Source organism: Orycteropus afer, unplaced genomic scaffold (genome assembly GCF_000298275.1).
Source record: "Orycteropus afer afer isolate SDZICR_OR568_19922 unplaced genomic scaffold, OryAfe1.0 scaffold00041, whole genome shotgun sequence".
In the NCBI taxonomy this organism is placed as follows: domain Eukaryota; kingdom Metazoa; phylum Chordata; class Mammalia; order Tubulidentata; family Orycteropodidae; genus Orycteropus; species Orycteropus afer.
In genome coordinates, this window is record NW_006921628.1 from 8,132,909 (window position 1) to 8,151,370 (window position 18,462).

Below are 18,462 nucleotides of genomic sequence, written 5' to 3' on the forward strand. Positions count from 1 at the left end.
CTTAACTACTCCATTAAACTCCCTCTATAACCAGGAGCAATTTTTCTCTAATGTTAAACTCTTCTTCTCTTGATTTTGTTGCCTTTGTTTGTTTGTTTTCCAACTCTGCTGCCTTTTCTAACTAATACTTTCCTCCCTTTCTCTATCCTTGGTATCTGTATCTTCAGACTTGGCTTCCTCTTCTGAATCTCGCGTCTTTGTCATCCTGGACCCTGAAACTTTTGGCTTCCTAATTGATATCACTGGCCCAGAGCACCTTGCTTGGTAAGGGCTGGCTGGGTGGGGCTTTTGCTAGTTCTCTGTGCTGTTTGCCAACAACAGCTGACCATATACTGTTTGTGGCTTTAGGAAATTCCTGTGCAGTCATTATCGTAGCTCGTCCAGCTAGACCCCCAAAGCCACACTCTAATTGCATTTAAACATCTCTAAGGCTTGACAAGATGGTGCAGAATCTGGCCGTTCCTTCAAATGCTTTGGCTTCATTTGCTGTTTATATGAACTTAGCAGTTGAGACCATTGCTCATGGTCAGAGTTTCCATGAGTTTTTCTCTTTTTAAAGGCACATAGAGAAGTTTGGTCATCCTGTTGTGATTTTTTTCTGGTATGACCAACATTTCTCACCTTAATGAAAGAAAAACACAAACAAACAAAAACACCCTACACATTCATAAGAAAAACTCTTTTTGATATCATGCAAGGAAAAATTTTGAACAGCTTTCCTATTTCCAATATTGTTTCCTAACCTCTCTCTCTCGTGAACTACCTTTTTTATTTCTGGCATATCCATCTATCACTTGTAGTATTTGGTATATAATTAGTAGAGGTTTAATTAACCCTCCTGCCCCTGCTTAAATGATTTTATAGTAAAAAGAAACTTTATGTCATTTTCACGCGTGGAAAACCAATGTCACGTGTCAAGAAGTGCTATCATAAACTGTCAACTGTGAAACTCTGCTCCTCCATGAACCACCTAAAATCACCTCTGACCCCATGGGTTGTACAAGTGACTCTTTGGGAAGCAGTGGCTTGTCCAGTAGCCCGCTGAGGACTTGTCTTGACATTATGGGAAGGAGAAGCCTTCCTTCTGTGGAGTGAAGAGTGACATCTTCTGGAGTCTCTGACTCCATAGTGTGCATAGAGTTGTCAGATATGCAGCGTCAGATTTGGAAAAGAAAAGCCACTTAATAAACAACATGACTTTTTACCCACTAATCTCCCATTTCTGTACAGAATGAGAAGGTCACCCACACTGGGCAAAAAATTCCTAGGGTACAAACATGTCTTTTATCAGCCATCTAAAATGTTCTGACTAACACCATGATGCAGTAGTTCTGTGAACCGCTCATGCAAAGGATATTTCTCCTTAATGTTTAGACTTCTAACACTGAGATTTTAAACTAGATCCAGAAATCACATTCAGAGTGGTGCTTGCTGCTGATTGTGGCGTTTGTAGCTGTTTATATCCCAAGGACCTTGTAACAGACAGCACTTAAAATTTGGCCTGTCTTGGCCAAGCTGTGGCTGACCTGATCTACTTTTGAGCTGTTCTCTGTTGTTTTTGCCTGACTGTTCACATGGAAGACAACAACCATGGTTAGACTTTTAGAAATGGCCGATCCAGAGTTTGGAATCTGGTCAGATGTTTTCAAGTGTTACATTTTCTGAGTAGACTTGAAAAAGCCCAGTCTTCTCAATTACTGGGCCCTTGAGTATGGCAATGAGGTTTGAACATTGTCCAGCACTCGCTCTTAACTCTTCCTCACCACTGAGAGGATAAATGCTGCGCTTCATCTGGTACCAAGAGCACAGCGTGGATTCGCTGAGGTCTCTTGCTTTCTTTGCCAAAGATACTTTTCCCTAGTCCCTCTGTGGTGTGCCTGGACAAAGTTATGTCCTTATTTGCTAGCCCAGTGTGCTCCTTGAACGGGACCCCTGGTCTCGGGCAATTGCTGCATGCTCTTTGTGCAAAGCAAACATTTTCTTGGCATGTGGTTCCAAATTACCTTGGCTTGCTCAACTCTGACTGGAGAATGAAAGGTTGAATTGATGTTGAAACTCTGCTTGCAGCCTGCAGTCCAAATGCCTGCCGGGCCAGTGGCCGAGGCTTGCAACCCAAAGGCATCCGCATCCGGGAGACTGCAGACTTCAGGGTTGATACCAAAGCTGCTGGAAGCGGAGAGCTCAGTGTAACTGTGAAGGGTCCTAGTAAGTATGCCTTTGTTTTCCCACCTCAGGGTTGATGTGGTGTAATTGTAGCTAGTCTTATTGATGTATCCCATCTGTGTCAAGGATTTGAAGCTATCCAGGCTTCATGAGGGAAGGAAGCAGTGATTGATTAGTGATGTCTGCCCTGGGTACAGGCAAGCACAGTGAATAGATAATCTCACATTATATTAAGGCCTTTGGGAGTAGGAAAGGCAGTGATTTAAGAGAGTTGGGGAAAGTCTTCCCTTGGAGCAACTCAAAGTGACCCATTTTTTAATTTAAGGATACCTAGGCTCAGAGAGGAAGGGTCTTGCCCAAGGTCACACAGCTTACAAGCACTGGGACTGGATTTCAAGCACTGTTCTCCAAAGCCTGTGATTTTCCCACTACAGTTAAAGTTTATAGATGAAATTATGTCAAATACTTAATTACTGTGAGAAGTGCTTATAGAAGGGAAATAAAATTCCCTAAGATTAAGTTTCTTTGTGGATAAATGCCATTCTTGGAGGGGCTGATTGTAGCCTGCAAACCATTCTTGCTGCCTCTTGGGAAAGGAGACAGTGGATGTGGGGACAGGTGTCTTCCCTGTCCATCCTCAAGTGTTCCCCTGGGACAGATGAGCACAGGTGTAGTAGCCTTGGCAGTTGAGCTTCCTACCGTAAGATTGCTCTCACCCTCTGTGTTCTCAAAAGCCTGGGGCATGAGTGTTCTGCACTCCAGAAAGTTAATGTTTGATTATTAAGCTTTGTAGTGGGCTGTGCCTTGAGGGCAGCCAAGGTTCTAGACTGCCCAGACTGGAGCAAGGCTGCTCTGCACCTACTCTTGCTCCAGGCTTGTTATAACAGGAGCCAAGGAGTCATTTTGTTATGACCTTGGACTCTTGCTAGACTCAACGGCTTTCCCAGTCACACCTCAGGGCTGGACATAAAACAAGTTCCTGCCTGATGACTCAGTCTAGAGTTTGAGGTGTAACATTTTTATTGTCCAATATGAGTTGCAAAGATAGGTAGGGACACTGACCTGAAATTCATACCAAACACTCATAAGTTTCTTTCTCTCCCCAGTTTTTGTCGGGGGCTGAGAAGGGTGGCTGAATTTATGTTTACACAGATCCAGAAGTTTCAGGACTTCAAGGCCCCTCATACCCAAGAGGAACTTCCTAAAGCTAGCTAGCTGGGAAAGCTTCCTTTTCTCACACTCTAAAGCAGAGATGGGTCTGTTTTCAGCTTTGGAGTAATCTCCCAGGTTTTGGTAGCCCCATTCTCTGAGGCAGAATCCCTGGGTGGCACAGTTAATGCTCTCAGCTGCTAACTGAGAGGTTGGCGGTTCAAGTCCACCCAGAGGTGTGTTGGACAAAAAGCCAGGCAATCTACTTCCAAAAAATTAGCCTGAAAACCTCATAGAGCACAGTTGTACTCTGACACACATGAGGTTGCCATGAATCAGTCAACTTGATGACAACTGGTTTACACTCTGAGGTGGCCTACTTAGTTTTCCTATGTAGCTTATGTTTTGTGGATGTTGCTGTCTTTACATTCTTGTCTTTTGGACTCTCATTCCAAGCCTAGCATGGCATGGGAATGATTTTGTGTTTCTTTCCCACAGAGGGTCTAGAGGAGCTAGTGAAGCAGAAAGGCTTTCTGGATGGGGTCTACGCCTTCGAGTATTACCCCAGCACCCCGGGGAAATACAGCATTGCCATCACATGGGGGGGACACCACATTCCAAAGAGGTGAGACTCCAGCTGGAGATGGGTCTTCCCCAGGGGGAGCTTGGCGCAGGGCAGACTTACAGGCAGTGGCTTCCCAGGCTACAGGAGAGAAAGAGATCTGCTTTGTTGAAGACTTTTTTTCAGAGCAGCACACAGACGTTTGGCTTATTCTCAAAAGCAGCAGAAAGTCTCTGTGGTTTCGGCTGCCTTGTTTTAAATCAAATGCCAGTGGTTTGGGGCTGGTGGGAGGCAGGGAGACTGGGGGAGCAGTAATAAGAGAGCAAATGGGTTGTGTGTCTGTACACTCTTGTGAAAACTGAGATTTTCTTTCTTCAATGGATGTCTCTGTTCAGGAATTCCACGGGGGTAAAATCTGCTATGGTTTACATTAAAATCATCTACATGAGTGCTGCCAGGGACGGAGGGACTCACTCTGCAGCTGTGCCTTGTTGGTGTTGCAGTTGCCACCTGGTGTTCATGTGTTTTCATGTGCTCTCCTTCAGGGAGCCTTTAAACTCTGGATACATTTAGTTTACCTTGAGAAATATTTGGGTATTGTATTAGGCCCTTGGAGTTTAAGCACACTTGTTTTTAACCTCTTGCACAGAGTTAAAGGATATCCCTTCATGTATAAGATAAAGCCTACTCCTATTGGTTTTTTTGTGATAGCATAAGTAAGGTAAGGAAAAGTATACACTCTGAAATTCTGTGGCTCACAATTTGGTAAACCCTGCATGTAAAGAGTCCCTGGTTGGTGCAAATGGTTAACACGCTTAGCTGCTAACTGAAAGCTTGGTGGTTTGAGTCTACACAGAGGTACCTTGTAAGAAAGGCCTGGCGATCTATTTCCAAAAATATCAGCCACTGAATATCCTATAGGGCATAGTTCTGCTCTGATGCACATAGAGTCACCATGAGTCAGAACTGACTCAAAGGCAACTGGTGTTTTTTTTTTTTTTTTTTAAGCAAATGAAGGAGTAGGTAAATGACTAGAAGGATAGTACAAAGCAGAGTGTGTTGAATGCCAACCAGTGGCTCCCCAGGCAGCCATGTTACACTATATTGTTGACATAATAATGGTTGTGGGGGAGACCTGTGGGGAGGACAGGTTTGGCTGGCCATTGGGACTCTAAGTAAAAGGATCAGGCAAGTGGGAAGAATGTTCATTGACAGCTATGACTTTCTTCATTTCACCTCTTGTTTGCTCTTCTTTAATGCTTCTCCTATTCTTTTCCTTCTAGCCCCTTTGAAGTTCACGTTGGCCCTGAAGCAGGCATGCAGAAAGTCCGTGCATGGGGCCCTGGACTCCACGGTGGGATTGTTGGGCGGTCGGCAGACTTTGTGGTAGAGTCCGTTGGCTCTGAAGTAGGGTCACTGGGTAAGTGGAGGCAGCTCACTGATAGCTTGTGGAGGAGGGTTACAGGTGATTGGGGGCCTGGACTCTGGGTGGGTGTCAGGCTGGGTATTGGAAGTCTCTTCTCAGCTTCACTTCTTGCCTCTGGACCACCTGAGGCCATCTCTGGATACTGCTGTGGGGTTGCAGTTCCCACATTCCTCCTGACCTTGTACTTGTCCATTGCCTCTGGCACTGGCATTCTTTCATCCACTAGACCTTGAGGGCAGAAGCCTTATATGGGTGTTGTCCCAGTGGTGCAGTGGTTAATGTGCTTGACTGCTGACTGAAAAGTTGGTAGTTTGAACCTACCAGTTGCTCTGTGGGAAAAAGATGTGGCAGTCTGTTTCTATAATGATACAGCCTTGGAAACCCTGTAGGGCAGTTATACTCTATTCCTAGAGGGTTGTTATGAGTTGGAATCAAGTTGATGGTAATTTTTTTGGGGAGGCGGGGGTGAGGCAGGCTGTCTGAAACAGTATCTGGGGCATAGTGGGCACTAAACAAATACTGTCAACCGATCCTCAGTTTGGAGGAATCAGTGAATGGATTTTTTTAAAATTAGCAATTTGCTTTGACAAGTAAATATGTTCTTTTGATCATATCTGAGTTTTGTTTTTAAATATGTAACTGACGTATACATGAGCATTTTAGATCAGAGGTCACCAGACTTTCTTTGTAAAGGACTAGAGAGCAAATATTTTTGGCTTGCAGTCTGTATAGTCTCTGCCACAACTATTTTGCTTTGCTATTGCAGCATGAAGCAGCCTTAGACAAGTAAATGAATGGGTGTGACTGTATTCCAGTAAAACTACTTACAAAAAAAAAAGCAGTGGGCTAGATTTGGTGATCTATGTTTTAGATAACAGAAATAAGCAAAAAAGGGGAAAATAGGATATCATATTTAATTCTCCTTCCTAGAGAAATAATATCAAACTTTTTAATATATCCTTTCAGACTTTTTTTTCTGTAGATACACATACAGATGTTGATCTGCTACATAAAATATTTGGGGGAAATCTTACATCTTTCTGCACAGTTAAATATAGGATATGTCTTCATGGTCCATGACGTCCATGGAATTCCATTGCTTGGATATAGCTATTGTTAGGTTCTCGAGTTATTTCCACGGTTGTGCTATAAAAACAATGCTGAATACATATCCTTGTAGCTAACTGTTTATATATATTTTTGGTTATTTCCTTTGCTAAATGCCCAGGAGTGGCTCTGGTAGGGCAATGGATGGGTGTAGGTTTAAAACTTCTGAAACGTGTGTTGCCATATTGCCAATAAAAAGTTTTGCACAGGTATAGGGTGTAAAAAAAGTGCAGAATCCAACCCTTCCATCTCTAGTGAAACCTCAGTAGGCTCAGTTCTGTGGGAAAAGGACAAAGCAGATTTCAATCTTCTGGCAAATACTTGGTTTTTAGGGAGCCACAGGGATTGAATTGGTAGCAACATAGATGAGGTTCTTTCCACAGCATGACCAGGAAATCCTTCTATTTCATCCCCAGGGTTTGCTATTGAAGGCCCCTCTCAAGCAAAGATTGAGTATGATGACCAGAACGATGGGTCGTGTGATGTCAAATACTGGCCCAAGGAGCCTGGTGAGTATGCCGTTCACATCATGTGTGATGACGAAGACATCAAGGACAGCCCATACATGGCCTTTATCCACCCTGCAACGGGAGACTACAACCCGGACCTGGTGAGTCAACTTGTCCTATTCTGTCCTCTCTTCCATGGCTCCCAGCTGAAGAGCTGCGTTCAGCAGTGTATTGGGAGATAGAGAGGAGCCATTTAGAGCTTGGGAAGCAGATAATCCTCAATTTGAATACTGTTGGTACCACTTAGCATTTTTATGATGTTGAACAAGTAATGTACCTCCCTGATTCTTTGTCTCTTCCTCTATAAAATAAGGATGATCGTATTGTCTGCTTTATAGTTTCTGGGAATATTCAAAGAAGTGACATGCACAAAGACCTTTAGCTCAGTGTCTGGCCCATGTGGGTGACTCCATAAGTGCTCCTTTTTTGAAAACCAGAGCATCATATTTCAGTCTTGTTGCTTTCTGTAGTTATTATTTTATGATGCTTCATAAATAAATGTTGTCTCTACCCCCTCCATCTCCCTTGCTCGCTTGCTCTCTCTCTTTCTCTCTCTTTCACTGAAGAAGTGTTTGCAGTGTTTCAAGAAGCCTCATCTCAAACCCTTAGCAGGCTGATGAGCATAAAGTCTAATAAGCCAGCCTGGCTAACAGTAGAAGATCCCCCCATGTTCATTGCTGTGTACCCAGATAGGCTGTCATTAGTCCACATGGACCATGCGAACCTCAGCCTGTATGACCGTGAGACCAGAAAAACTAGATGGTGCCTGGCTAGCACTGTCATCCACTTGGACAGGGATCAGTGCAGGAGATCCTGGATAGAATGGGAGAACAATGTGAAACAAAACTCAAAATCTTAGAAAAGATCAGGTTTACTGGTCTGATAGAGCCTAGTGAGACCCCTGAGACTATGGCCCCTAGTTACCTTTTTAGGTCTGAAATTAAATTAATTCCCTTGGCTTCTAGCCAAACAATAGACAGATATATGGGGTAAACATTTACATCAGGTAGTTGTACTCCTTAGATTGATCAATCATGGGCGAACAGAAGGGCAGTATTTGCACAGGGAGATGGCAAATCTCCCTGGGGGGCAGGAATGCGTAGAAAAGAAGGACATAGGGAAGAGGTAACTATGGGGAGGAAGTGGGAAGAGAGCTGTTTCACTGGGGGAATTGCAGTCAGTATCATGAAACAAAATGTTTACAAACTGCTATATGGAAAGTGAGTTTGCTCTGTAAACTTTCGCTCAAATCAAAATAAAAATTAAATGAAAAAGTAAATAAACTGTCATTAATCCAGGTTAGTAGCTTCCCTCTCTTTTCCTACCCCTGCATTCTCTGAGGGCTGTGAACTTTTGGATCATTGCCTGCTGTGAAGGTTCTGAGCTTTTTAGAAGTAGGATCAGTGAGATTGGATAGAGTTGGAAGTCCGTACTCCAGTTCCCTGTGTCAACCCAGAATAATGCAGACTAGTTTGGGGCCTGGTTTTAGAGAGTTTTCTCCCTCATGAGATATTTCCTTTTTTTTTTTTAATTGTGAAAAAATATATATAACTTCTGCCAATTCAACTTTTTTTACATGTACAATTCAATGACACCAATTATATTTATCAGGTTGTGCAACCATCACTGGTATCCATTGCCAAGTTGTCCGTCACCATAAACAAAGACTCAGTGCTTCCTCAGCAGTGACTCCTCCTTTCTCCTTGTTATTTTTAAGTTACAGCCTACTTTAGCATTTACCTCTCACAACCAACCTGTTTTGTAGATATCGTAAAGCCAGACACCAGTTTTGTTCTTCCCCCACTTCTTGGTCACCAGTCTTCACATAGGGGTTTAGATGGGGTTTTGACCAGAAAGAGACTCATGATTGGCCCTCTGCCCCAGGTTCAAGCATATGGGCCAGGTTTGGAGCGATCTGGGTGCATTGTCAACAACCTGGCTGAGTTCACCGTGGATCCCAAAGATGCCGGAAAAGCTCCCTTAAAGATATTTGCTCAGGTCAGTATCTAGGGCTCACCTGTGCAGGTAAATGGCAAGATGCTCAGTCCATCTGGTCCTCAGTTTCCTCAACCGCACCCTGGACAGAAGAATTTTGTCTCATGGGGTTATGTGAGGATTAAATGAGATTCTCACATGTAGAGCACCAGAATGCTTTTATCATCATGATTTGTATTTCATGGAAACAAGGCTTGAGTGTTTGGGATTACCAGCAGTATCTCTCCACGTGGCTGAAGCTTCTTAGATCATGATAGAGAGGAGCTTTGGAAAGAAAGATTTTTTTTAATTGTTTATCCAATTTACTTTAGTTTGGCCAAAGAATTTACATGTAAGAACTGAAATTAGGAGCTACTGAGTAGCTATGAATTTCTTCTTGGGCCTTTGCTCTTTTCGAAAATTTATGTGGTAATGTATATATACAGACACACACATATATACATAAATACATATAACAACATATTGTCATTTTAGCCATTCTTAAGTGTACAATTCAGTGACATTAGTTATATTCACCATTTGCTTTTAATTAAAAGATTAATTATTAATTAAAAATAAGTAAAGTGCATGTAATATTTTGCCGCCTGCCAACGTATTGTGAGGACATGGCATATCCCGGTAGCTCAGTGAATTTTGGTTGGATAAGTGAGTGGTGACTTGATTGGGAAGGGCCGTGGTACTCCTCCCTGGTGACCCCAGCTCTTTTGCAGGACGGGGAAGGCCAGCCCATTGACATACAGATGAAGAGCCGGATGGATGGTACATACGCCTGCTCATACACCCCACTGAAGGCCATCAAGCACACCATCGCTGTGGTCTGGGGAGGCGTGAACATTCCCCATAGCCCCTACAGGGTAGGTTATGAGGCGGAATCCTGGCTGTCATGTGGAAAAGCCTGGCCCTAGAGCAGGTCTGGGGGCTTGTCTCTGATGGCCAAAGCAGAAATAAACCTATGGAAAGAGCCCATCCTTGGTAGGGCTTAAAAGATGTGTAGACTAAAAGGCAGGGTACTCTCAATTGTACACAAGGACTGTGTGTTTTCTAACAACTTCTCACTGGGTCCGAGTGTAGGAGAACTTGTCATGGTTTTCTTCATGTCTTATTTAGGTCAACATTGGGCAAGGCAGCCATCCCCAGAAGGTCAAAGTATTTGGGCCAGGCGTGGAGAGAAGTGGTCTAAAGGCAAATGAGCCTACTCACTTCACAGTGGACTGTACCGAGGCCGGGGAAGGTGAGAAGGGGGTGTTGCTCAAAGCAGACTATTGTTCATTGGGGAAGAAAGGTCTTTTGTAAAGGTTCAAGGGCAGTAAACTTTAAACTGGAAAGTAGTCCACCTGCATAGGTAATTGTTCATCTAATGAGCATCTGTGTCAGCTTTTGGGTGATATCTTTGCTAATCCTCCATGTCCTCTCCCAAATCCTGACTTACCATCAATCCTTTCTCATATTTATTGCTGGAAGCTTCCCACTTGCTCTTTTGGTGTGTTAGCCTGAGCTGGAAGTGATTGCGTGGAACAACATGCTGTTTCTTGTAAATTGTTGCTAATAAGCTGGTCTGTTCCAGGTGATGTCAGCGTTGGCATTAAGTGTGATGCTCGAGTGTTAAGTGAAGATGAGGAAGACGTGGATTTTGACATTATTCACAATGCCAATGACACATTTACAGTCAAATATGTGCCTCCTGCCACCGGGAGATATACTATCAAAGTTCTCTTTGCATCTCAGGTTTGTGTTTGGGCCTGAGAGGAGGTGGAGGAAAGGGGCTTGGTCCTTTCTGGCCACCTGTGGTCATCTCCCTTTGGGTGTTTTAACTACAGAGAAGCCATCTTGAAAATTCTGCTCAATAGTTTTCCTCTGGTTCTTTAAAACCAGGAAGGGAAAAAGAAATACCCAGAATTCAGTTTTTATTACTTTGTAACAAAAGTGAAGCAGTGTGTTTAGTGGTTAAAAGCAGAGGCTCTGGAAAGAGACTGGTCTCTTGTAAATGTTTACCAGTTTTTGATGGAAACTTAATTAACTTTTAGGTGTGTTCTACTTTGACCTCTTTGAAGTAATATGACTTTGCCCTCCATCCTTAAACTTTTATAGGGAAAGGGGTTACAGTTTCAGGTAGAGTTCATATTTACATGTTACAATGAGGATAGAGAGGGAGAGTAATACCCTAGAATAGGGAAAATGGAACCTGGAAATTAAAATGAACCTTATACAAAAATAGGAACCTCAGAAGAGAGTTCTGTGCCTATCTTGAGTTGACTTAATCCTGTCATTTAACCTGTTATGCCTTCATTTTGATAGACTGCAATATTCTTTTGTGTGTATATATGGTTTTATATATATATATATATATATATATATATATATATATATATATATATATATAAGCTCTGGTAGCGTAGTACCTGAGGCATTTAACTGATAACCAGAAGGCTGGCGGTTCAAACCCCCAGGCACTCCTCAGAAGGAAGACAGGGCAATCTACTTCCATAGAGATGCCACCTTGGAAACCCAAGGAGGGGTTGCTATGAGTCGGGACCGACTGGACAGCAGTGAGTTTACTCTGGTATATATATATATATATATATTTATAACAGAATATTTGCCACTTCATTACTTTTTACATGTATAATGTAGTGGCATTGGTTACATTCACCATGTTGCACAACCATCACCACTGTCATGTTCCAAATAATGCAGCATTCTTTTTAAAGCATAATGTTGTTGTTGTTGTTATGTGCTGTCGAGTCAAACCCGACTCATAGCGACCCCTCCTTGGGTTTCCGAGGCAGTAGGATTGCCCAACCTTCCTTCTGAGGAGTGGCTGGTGGGTTTGAACCACCAGCCGTCTGGTTAGCAGTCAAGTGTCTTAGCCACTGTGCTACCAGAGCTCCCTAAAGCATTATAATCATTCCATTTATGATCAATTCCCTGCCTTCCTGATATCTTAGCTCTTGGCTGCCCCGAGAGGACACTTTCTCTCCCATACGCCATTTCTTGTCTTTGTTTTAGGTTTTATTTTACCCTTGGTGTGTTTTCATTCTAAGTACTCATCATTTGGTATTAAGCAGTTTTTAGATTTGCTTATGGAAAACCTCCCCTTAGCTATGCAGAAAACCAGTCAAAGTCCGTGGTTTCAGGGATCCAGGCAGTAATAAGCGACCTTTCATGACCCTTTCCTGATGTTAGAGTATGAAGACCTGACCTGTGGTGACAGAAGTGTGTTTATAACTCTCTAAAGTAAGAGTCATGCTTGAGTTTCACCGTTTGTGTTTGAGCATAAGGCTAAGCTCTGGCAACTGCTTCAGGGGCTTTCCATTAAGACAGTGTCTCTGCCACAGGAAATCCCCGCCAGCCCTTTCAGAGTCAAAGTTGACCCTTCCCATGATGCCAGCAAAGTGAAGGCAGAAGGCCCAGGGCTCAGCAAAGCAGGTAAGATGGTGTACATATGAGGCTGCCTGGAGGCCTTTTGTGACCTAGTGAGGTTGAGCGTGCCTGATCTAAGGCTTTAATGGGCTTATTTTCCCCCAAGGCAGGAGGAGTTCTGTTGGGCTCAGATGTAGCAGTGGTGGTGTTCTTGCCTGAGCTGTTGGGTAGTGTGGATCCTGACACTGGCTGCCAGGCAGTGCTGGTGCAAGAAACCTGTCAGACAGGTTCTAAAAGTGAAACCACTCTGGTCTGCCTTTCTCCTCATTTCACAGTATGTCCTTCCAGGTGTGGAAAATGGGAAGCCCACCCACTTCACTGTCTACACCAAAGGGGCTGGAAAAGCCCCACTCAACGTACAGTTCAGCAGCCCTCTTCCCGGTGATGCGGTGAAAGACTTGGATATCATCGACAATTACGACTACTCCCACACTGTTAAATACACACCCACTCAGCAGGTAGGGTCCTTCTAAGCCCCTCCTCTGTTAGTTCCCAGCCAGGCAGTTTTCCATTCAGTACTGCCCAGGGTCACCTTGGACACCAAGGGGTATAATATCTGCTCTGCTGGAAGTGATCCACTGCAAGAGATGGCCTCCATGCCTTTTGTTCTGAACCTCTCTGGGAATACTGACAAAAAAAAAAAAAGCCTAATGGGTTGATTATATCAGGAGAGCCTGCAGGGTTCAAGTAATTCCCATCAAATAAGCAGGAAGCCAACTCCAAATCTCCCCTTCCCAATCTCCTGCCTCCAGGTTGGGTTTTATTAGAGAAATGCTGAATTCTTAAAATGTAGGACCTAATACCTACCTCTCTTTTATTCTCTCTCTCTCTCTCACACACACACACTTAAAAATATACACTTATACACACTCTGTCACACTCACATGCACACTCATTCACAATCTCTCACACATGCATATATACACTTTCACACACATACTCTCACACTTAGATATGCCGTCTCTCACACTCAGACTCTCCCTCTCACACTTTTTTACACTCACACCTTCTTTCTCACACAACACACATTCTATTTCCCTCTCTCACAGACTCTTTTTCTCTTTAACACACACACACACTCTGTCTCTCTCTCTCTCCCACAACACACTCGTATCCTTAACAGCTTGCTTCTTAGTCTTTTATTTCTTACTTACAGAGAAAGATCTGTTTCCCTTGCTGGCCCTGTTAGCTTAGTTTACCCTTTTACAAGGTGTTGTAATGGGACCATTTCTCAAAGAGCCAGTTCAGCCTTTAGTCCCTGAGGCCCAAAGCACTGTTTTGAGCAGTAAATTATCACCCTTCACAAAATACAGGAATACAAATAGGATCTTGTAGTCCTGGCTGGTTTGGTCTGACTATTTTAGGCAATAATGGACTGAAGTACTACCTGCTTGTACTAGTTTATGTTTATTAGTTGAAAATTTTGTTTTGCTACATGTTCACACTTCTAGGGTCCAGATAGCAGACCTTAGCAAAATAGCCTCAGTTTTACTACTTACCTATAGTGTTCTCAACAGTCTTTCCAAACTTCTGGTATTTCTTCATCCTTGAGGAAAAGAGCCCCCCATGTGAGAAATGCTATTTGTAGAAAGGTGATGGCTTTTGGCAGAAACACTACTCAAGAAGTGATTCCTGCCTGAGAGCTCTCAGCAAAGAGTTGGCAAGAGAAAAGTGGGGAAGAATATGGAGTAAAGAGAGAATAGGATAGATGATCCATTTGCTTTGCCTTAGGTTGCCAGTCTTTGGAGAGGGTGTCTTTGCTAGGAGAATTTACCTGGCAGAAGGCTTTCTGGGGAAAGATCATTGTGTACCACATTAAAAGCCTGGCCTCTTATCTTCACACTTCCCTGTTCCAGTGCTTTGTTTCTCTTAATGAGGGGCTCAGTATTAGTAATGATGAAACTAACACTTTTACAATTAGAATATCCTTTTCTCATTAGGAAGCTCAGTGGTAAATAGGTAATTATTTTTCCTCCTGTTCTAAGGGCTGTAGGAGACTTCTACCACGGGAGGCATTGACTTGATACTATCTTTGTTATGTAATCAGACATTTTTGTGCAAATGCCAATTCTCCACATTCCTTAGGAGAAGGCACCATGGACACTGATCGAGATGGCAAGGTCATGGAATCTTCTGAAAACACTTTGCAACATTTGCTTTGTACTCTATCTATGTACTGTTTTTTCCCTTCTGTTGTGATCTATATGTAACAAAACATTTGTCATTTCAACATTTCTTCATTTGCACAATTCACTGACATTAATGATGTTTTTATCATGTTGTTCTACCTGTTTGCAGATTTTTCCATCACCTTTAACAGAAGCTCAGTATCCCCTAAGCAATGAGTTCTTTATACGTTTTTGCATTTTGGCTGGACCATTAGTAAATTTCAGACATCAGGACAGGATTGAACTTTGACTTGCACTCTCAGAAATGACTTTAGAACCTGTTTCCTGGATATTCCCAGTGGTCAGTCATAGTGGAACTAAGGCTCAGGGTAGCAACTCAAGTCCTGTTTTGCCACCTTTGAAGTGATGCTACAATGAGAGGCTCCTTACTTCAGAGTCACCCAAAGGTCAAGTTCACCCAGTTCTTTGATAACAGCTAGTTTGAGGGCTCTTGGCATGCTCAGTAACTACTTGGGGCTGTTTGTCAAAACATTGCCTGTGATAAGCCTAGGGCCTCACAGAATCTTAGTGTCAGGATTGCCTTCATTGTGAATGACTGACCAGCTCAGTGCCTCTCGGGTCCTTTTCACTATTTAGAATGAGGTTTATTTCATTATTGGGTGACTTACAGATCTGCATGTTTCTCTAGGGCAAACACGACAGATTAAATCTCTCCTTTAACATTGGGAATTCCTCAGGGGTAGGATAAGATGCCTTATAAATCTCCCCATCTCCAGCCTGAGCATAAGACCTGGTGGTTCTTAAGTCTTCAGTAGGGATTTGTAGCTGAGTGAGTGAGTAATTGAAGAGAAGCCTGAATTCACAAGTACATACAGCATAAGAACATTGTCCTCTGGTAGGAGAGTGGGGCCGGCACAACCTCAGTCCTCCTTTGAACTGTTTTCTAAAGTGCAGCTAAAGGCTTGAGATTGGGCTAAATTAGCGTGCCTTTTTAGCCTGTCCTCTTGGATGTGGTTAGGAGGCCTGGGTCAGCCCAGAAAGCCATGACCTGATGAGGAGAAGGAACATACTTGGAGGGCCGACGCCCACGGGCACACCTTCTTGCAGTGGTTTTTAGGGAATAACAGGTTGGAACTTCCCAGAAATGCAGCCGCTTGGTGTGTGTACAGAGGCGTGGGTGGGTGGGTCCTGGCTCCAGTGAACATTTCCCCCACAGAACGCAGGCTATGTGCTGGCTGAGGAGTGGCAGCTCCCCCGCCTGTGAGCCCTTAAGTGCTGGCCCAGGACCAGCTTCCCCACACTTGCGGAGCTCCTGAGTGACAACTTGCAGATGCTTATGTACCTGGAGTAGATGAGTGATGGGTGTTGGTGGGTGATCATCTTCTCTCTTGTCAGAGCTCTTTGTACCTTGGAAAAAGGGACTTGTTGGGTTGGCGCTTGAGGACTCTCTGAAATATTAGACTAAGACTTGATTTTAGGGAAGGAGAATTACGCAATGCCAGTTTCTTTGAAGACTTTGCCTTCCCTTCCTTTGGTTGTCTGTGGCCTTGAATGACTTAAATTTCTTGCCTTGAGCTTCCCTAAGTGGAGGGGCTTGGGAAGCTGGTGGCGGCAGCTCTAGTACACTGTGGATCAGGAACCACCAGGAATCAGAAATTCAACATGCTACTGTGAAGCCTAAGATGTTTGACTGCTAACTAGAAGGCTGGCAGTTCAAACCCACCAGCCACTCCTCGGAAGGAAGACTGGGCAATCTACTTGCATAAAGATACCGCCTCCAAAACACAAGGAGGGGTTGCTATGAATCACAATCCTGTTACTTGTAGTTAGTGAGTTTTTTTTTTTTTTTTTTTTTTTTGAGTGACTTTACTGAGCCTCCTAGGAGAACAACAACAAGAGAAATAAAACAGTTGCTGTCAAGTTGATTTTAACTCACGCTGACCCCATGTGTGCCAGAGTAGAACTGTGCTCTGTAGGGTTTTCGGTGACTGATTTTTTAGGGGGCAGTAGATCACCAGGCTTTTTTTCTGAGGCATCTCTGGTAGACCTGAGACACCAGTCTTTTTATTAGCAGCCAAGTAGATAAACTGTTTGCACCACCCAGGGATTTCCCCAGGAGAACAATTCCTCCTACCTTAAAATGTTGATGATGTTGGTACAGTGGCTGCTGGCAGAGGGCTCTGGAGAAAAGGGACTCTCTCTGTCCTGTCTTCCCTGAGCTGCCGGCTACTGTCGTGTGTGTGTGTTTTGCAGATTAAGGTCTCGGAAGCATGTGGGAGGGAAAATAAAACTATCCTGCAGACAGTGATGTCTTCCTGAAATGCACAGCAAACACATCTCAGACATTCCACACTTCACAGCCCTCTGGGGAGAAAACAGAGTCCATTTCTTAGCTGGTGCCTCTGAGGAAAACTTAATATGCTACAGGCAGTTTAGGTATAGATTGCTAAGGTTTCCTCTTCTTTCTTTTTTGTTTTTTTTTAAGGTAAATTTCCTTTTTTGAGTTTTGCTGTTATGACTGGTATTGAGAACAAAAGAGCCCTGGTGGCACAGTGGTTAAGTGCTTGGCTTCTGACTGAAAGGTTGGTAATTCCAACCCACCAGTTGCTCTGTGGGAGAAATGTATGGTAGTCTGCTTCCATAAAGATTACAGCCTTGGATACTTTATGGGCAGTTTTACTCTGTCCCCCAGGGTTTCTGTGAGTTGGAATTAACTCAGTGACAACCAATTTGGTAATGAGAATATACTTGCTTTTATGGGATAAATGGGCTCTATCAGAGGAAGATTTACCCCTCTCTCCCTCGGCACATCAGAGAAATGGTCAGATACAAGGGTGGGGATGTTTCTAGAGCTGACCTGGGTAGCCTTGAGCCTAGCCTGCCTTGAGTTATGGGCAACTTGAGACTCAGGAAGAGTCAGCAACCATGCTGCGGTAGCTGAAGTAACAAATCAGTCCCTGACTTAAAGATTACAAAGAAAAGACCTTTCCCGTGCCTTAGCTGGGTCTCAGGTCTGTTGAATCTGACCTGTGTACATTTTACTATACCCTGGAGGCAGGGGCAGTCGGTTTTGTGTGTGGCACTAATAAATCCTGGAAAACCAATCCTCCCCCTCCATTGGTACAACCATTTTTTTTCCCCTTGCCTCCCCCAATCCCTTCTTTATTACAAAAGGAATGTGAGAAAATACACATCGACCAAAAACTACACCCTTTTAACATTTGGTCAGCCACAGCTTTCATCAGGGGCTGAATTCCTGAGAGCCCACTGGATTCTTTCAGAGAGAATAGGGTCTTGATCATTTCACCCTTGCTCTTTTTTCTTTCCCTTCCACGTCTTCTTAAGTTATGCTCCACAGTTTGAAGTGAGGGGGATCTTAATCGACTGAGACAGCCGTGGGCTTTCATGGAGCCTTAGTGTGGAGGGTGAGGACTTGGCCTGCTGTGGAAGCAGGAAGCAAGCACTGAGTAGTAAGTCCAGGACTGGCTGGAGCAGAACAACAGTGGCACACACGGCCATTCAGGGGCTGCTGCCAGCTGCGGGAGGCCAGCCAAGCCCACAGGCACGTCGACCTTCCCACTCGCAACTTTCCTTTCCCTGACATGGATATGAAAATTCAGATACTATGTAGTGGTCTTAGAGTAGCTCGAGATGAATTCTTGCAAATCCCTTTTGAGCCCAGTGGCGCAAAATGGATTTTCAGGACATGGGGAAAAGAATTCTTTTCATTAAAGACTCTCAGCCCTAGCTGCTTTACTGATAGCCAGGCTGGTTATATGTTGGGTAAGAGTGCTGTTGTTGTTATGTGCCATCGACTCATAGCAAACCCTCCTTGGGTTTCCATAGCAGTATCACTATGGAAGTAGATTGCCCAACCTTCCTTCCTCCAAGTGGCTGGTGGGTTTGAACTGCCAGCCTTCTGCTTAGCAGTCAAGTGCCTTAGACACTACATCACCAGAGCTCCTTGGGTAAGAGTAGGTGGTATGTAAAAGCAGCTAGGAA

At 43.8% G+C, this 18,462-nt stretch overlaps 1 protein-coding gene across 1 annotated transcript in view; it reads left to right on the forward strand.

Moving 5' to 3' along the window:
• The window catches only part of FLNB (filamin B), a 190,255-nt gene that overhangs the window by 113,544 nt on the left and 58,249 nt on the right, over positions 1-18,462 (forward strand). The window contains exons 9-18 of the mRNA XM_007937271.2: positions 2,068-2,205; positions 3,811-3,937; positions 5,158-5,294; positions 6,824-7,017; positions 8,801-8,914; positions 9,622-9,765; positions 10,019-10,142; positions 10,476-10,636; positions 12,247-12,337; positions 12,620-12,789. Of these exons, the coding sequence (XP_007935462.1) occupies positions 2,068-2,205; positions 3,811-3,937; positions 5,158-5,294; positions 6,824-7,017; positions 8,801-8,914; positions 9,622-9,765; positions 10,019-10,142; positions 10,476-10,636; positions 12,247-12,337; positions 12,620-12,789 (1,400 nt within the window). The remainder of the gene's footprint in view (positions 1-2,067; positions 2,206-3,810; positions 3,938-5,157; positions 5,295-6,823; positions 7,018-8,800; positions 8,915-9,621; positions 9,766-10,018; positions 10,143-10,475; positions 10,637-12,246; positions 12,338-12,619; positions 12,790-18,462) is intronic.